General features: G+C 36.5%; 1 protein-coding gene across 1 annotated transcript; it reads left to right on the top strand.

Annotated features, from left to right (window-relative positions):
• Positions 1-1,102: 1,102 nt before the first annotated feature.
• Positions 1,103-3,375, top strand: LOC126607739 (cytochrome P450 CYP749A22-like). Its single transcript, XM_050275468.1, has 5 exons — positions 1,103-1,487; positions 1,571-1,794; positions 1,942-2,174; positions 2,300-2,684; positions 2,773-3,375. Exons 1-5 carry the CDS (start codon positions 1,208-1,210, stop codon positions 3,199-3,201), a joined length of 1,551 nt encoding a protein of 516 aa, XP_050131425.1. The 5' UTR covers positions 1,103-1,207; the 3' UTR covers positions 3,202-3,375.
• Positions 3,376-3,655: the final 280 nt, after the last annotated feature.

The following is a 3,655-nucleotide window of genomic DNA, read 5'->3' as shown; positions in this document are numbered from 1 at the left end:
TATAGCTTGTAATGTTGTTTTGCGTATGATTTTTGAATGAAATGTATTATATTTAACTTTTCAATGTTAATTTTGTCTATAAATTTTTTGACATTTATTAATCGGACCGCCGAGTTTAAAATCCTGGATCTACCACTGCATGTGGCCCCATGTGATAACAATTAACGGAGAGTTCCGTTTTAGCCTAATATGTGTGGCTCATGTGCTAATAATTAACAGAGAGTTAACGAAATTTTCAATTTTGGGCTTAAATTCTAACAGACTTCACCACAGAAGCTTAAATTCCTTTTTTTTATTTTTTTTATTTTATCATATGGGCTATCTTCCAACACCCTATCACCACCATTGGTATATGTTTTGTGTTATTTTATTAAATGTGTAGTTTAAAAATAAAAAATATGGAGAGATTTTTCAAGCCAAAGCCAATAGCACCATCTATTTGTTCATTGAGAAAGATGGTTGAGTGACAGCTTAGTTGTTTACATTGAGAAAGATGTTTTTTCATGTATTGGTAATGAAGCTATCACAGAACATTTTCAGACTATGAAACCTCGTCGACGCTTGAATTAGGATTTTATAGCTTGTAATGTCGTTTTGCGTATGATTTTTGAATGAAATGTATTATATTTAACTTTTCAATGTTAATTTTGTCTATAAATTTTTTGACATTTATTAATCGGACCGCCGAGTTTAAAATCCTGGATCTACCATTGCATGTGGCCCCATGTGATAACAATTAACGGAGAGTTCCGTTTTAGCCTAATATGTGTGGCTCATGTGCTAATAATTAACAGAGAGTTAACGAAATTTTCAATTTTGGGCTTAAATTCTAACAGACTTCACCACAGGAGCTTAAATTCTTTTTTTATTTATTTTATTTTATCATATGCTATCTTCCAACACCCTATCACCACCAGAACTAATAATCCAATTAGGCCTTTTATTAATTGTTGGGACTTGGAAGATATGCTACATTGAAACCTTGAAAAAAATGATATGCTACATTGACACCTTATTCAAAATCTGCGAGCTGCGTGCATTATAAGTTATGTTTCGTGCATTATAAGTTATAACCTAGCCTCTTGTCAATGGCATTCAGAAACGACTGGAGGTGTTGTAAATTGACTACATAAAGAGAGGTGTGCTATCCAGTTGAGTTATTTAGTATAAGAATTGATAGTCTGTAAGTAATCTCAATTGGCAAAGTATGATGGGAGTAACCACTGTTTCAAGCTTTCTGTCTCTGCTCTTTCTAATTCTCTTGGCTCTCGTAAAGTTCTTTGACAAACTAAGGTGGACTCCAACTCGCATACAGAAGCGGATGGCTTCGCAGGGAATCAAAGGTCCTTCGTACAAACTCATCTACGGAAACGGCAAAGAGATTACCAGCATGACGAAGGAAACTATGAGCAGGCCCATGAGTACTTCATCTCATGACATATCTTCTTATGTTCTTCCTCATGATCATTTGTGGACTAACATCTATGGTAAGGAAAATAAAAATCTATGGTGATTTATATGTGTATCTTAATTATTAGTTCAAAAGTTTGGTAACATTTTGTTGCAACAGGGAAGAGTTTTCTTCAGTGGTATGGTCCTCAACCTCACTTAACCATCGGGGAACCCGAGTCGTGCAAAGCAATACTAAGCAACAAGGATAGAATTTGTCGAAAACCAAAACCCCCGTACTTTGTGAAAAAACTGTTCGGAGACGGCCTTCTGATGGCAGAAGGTGAAAAATGGGTAAAATTAAGAAAGCTTGCCACCCATGCCTTCAATGGAGAGAGCTTAAAAGTAATGATTATGTTCTTACAGCTAATTATATGTAATTCCTGCAATCTATGCTAATATAGTAGCGGAGTTGTGTAGATTGTTCATAAGAAAAATTAGTTTAATTAAATGTAAATTTGCTATTTGCATACTGATGTTGTGTTACTGTAGAGTATGATTCCTGAAATGATAACCAGCACTGAGGTAATGCTAGAAAGGTGGAAAAATCATGAAGGCGAGGAGATTGAGGTGAATGAAGAATTTAAGTTGTTAACCTCAGAAGTGATTTCTAGGACAGCATTTGGCAGCAGCTACTTGGAAGGGAAGAACATTTTTGAAATGTTGACGGAGTTGGCCTCCTTATTATTCAAAAATACTTACACATTCCGGCTTCCTGGCATCAGGTAGCTTCCTCTAACTAAAACATCTCAAAGAGTGGGAGAACTCTAGCTTCATCTAACAGTAATCATGGAGGATTATGGAATGAGTGTGTCACTTCTCATGACTAGTCTATCATTCAAACTTGCAGTAAGTTCTATAAACCCAGCGATGAGATCAAATCGGATAAGCTTGAGAAAGGAATACGCGACTCCATAGCAGGGATGGCTAGCAAAAGAGAAAAGAAAGCAATGACCGGAGAAGGAGACGGCTTTGGGAGTGATTATCTTGGACTACTTTTAAAAGCCCACCACAATGCCATCGGAAACGAGAGGATCTCGATGGATGAATTGGTTGACGAGTGCAAGACTTTTTACCTTGCTGGACAAGAAACCGCAACCAGTATGCTTTCTTGGACTGTGTTTCTTCTGGCACTTCATACAGATTGGCAGGAGGAAGCAAGGAAGGAAGTCTTACAATTGTTTGGCAAACAAACTCCAAATCCTGACGGCATTGCCAAGCTTAAGCTTAAAACAGTAAGAAAGTCAAACAGTTAGCTTATCAAAAAAGTAGAGCAGAAATATTGTTCTCGATTAATTTTTATCTTCATTTTGATGATTGCAGATGAGTATGATCGTCAATGAGTCTTTAAGGTTATATCCTCCTGTCATTCACCTCATACGGGAAACGGAAAAGGAAGTTAGACTGGAAGAGCTCAATGTTCCTGCTAATGTTCAATTGCGGGTGTCAAATCTAGCATTTCACCATGAGCCTGAATTCTGGGGACAAGACGCCCAACTTTTCAAACCAGAGAGATTCTCAAAAGGTGTCTCTAAGGCTACTAACAATAACATGGTCGCATTCATACCCTTTGGAATGGGACCTCGAACTTGTGTGGGCATGAACTTCGCAATCATCGAAGCAAAGATTGCTCTGTCCATGATTCTACAACGCTACTCCTTCACTCTTTCCCCGGGCTATATGCACTCACCCATTAACGGCCTAGCCGTTAGCCCACAGCATGGAGTTCAAGTTATACTACACTCACTTTGATCTTGTAATATTGTGTGTTTTAGAATTTAGATTGTGCAAAGACGGAAGAATAAACATGTGAAATTCCAAAATTCAATATGCTTAATTTCAAGCTCAGTATCAATACTTAAGACTAGTCGTAATTGTTATGTATTCCAATCTGAAAATAATTTGAAGCCCAGTTTCAATACTCAAGACTATCTTATTTTCTGTATTTTATCTTTTCTGTATTAAGAGCGGTAAGGTTTATATCGGGAAATTAGAAAAATAACCAAATTTTGGAGCTAAATAGAATTATAGTTACCATTTTAAATTATTGATAATTATAACAAAAAATTGATATGAAAAGTACTAATATACCGGAAATAAATTATGGTAACAGCGATGTTGAGAACCAAATTGATGATTAGAGAGGTCCTAGGGGCAATGTTTTACAACATCTTAGCTCCTCTAGCTTTTAGATTCAGGGCTGCAG

Source organism: Malus sylvestris, chromosome 16, assembly GCF_916048215.2.
Source record: "Malus sylvestris chromosome 16, drMalSylv7.2, whole genome shotgun sequence".
Lineage (NCBI taxonomy): Eukaryota > Viridiplantae > Streptophyta > Magnoliopsida > Rosales > Rosaceae > Malus > Malus sylvestris.
The sequence above is the reverse complement of the archived record's forward strand: the minus strand, read 5'-3'. Positions and strand labels throughout refer to the sequence as shown.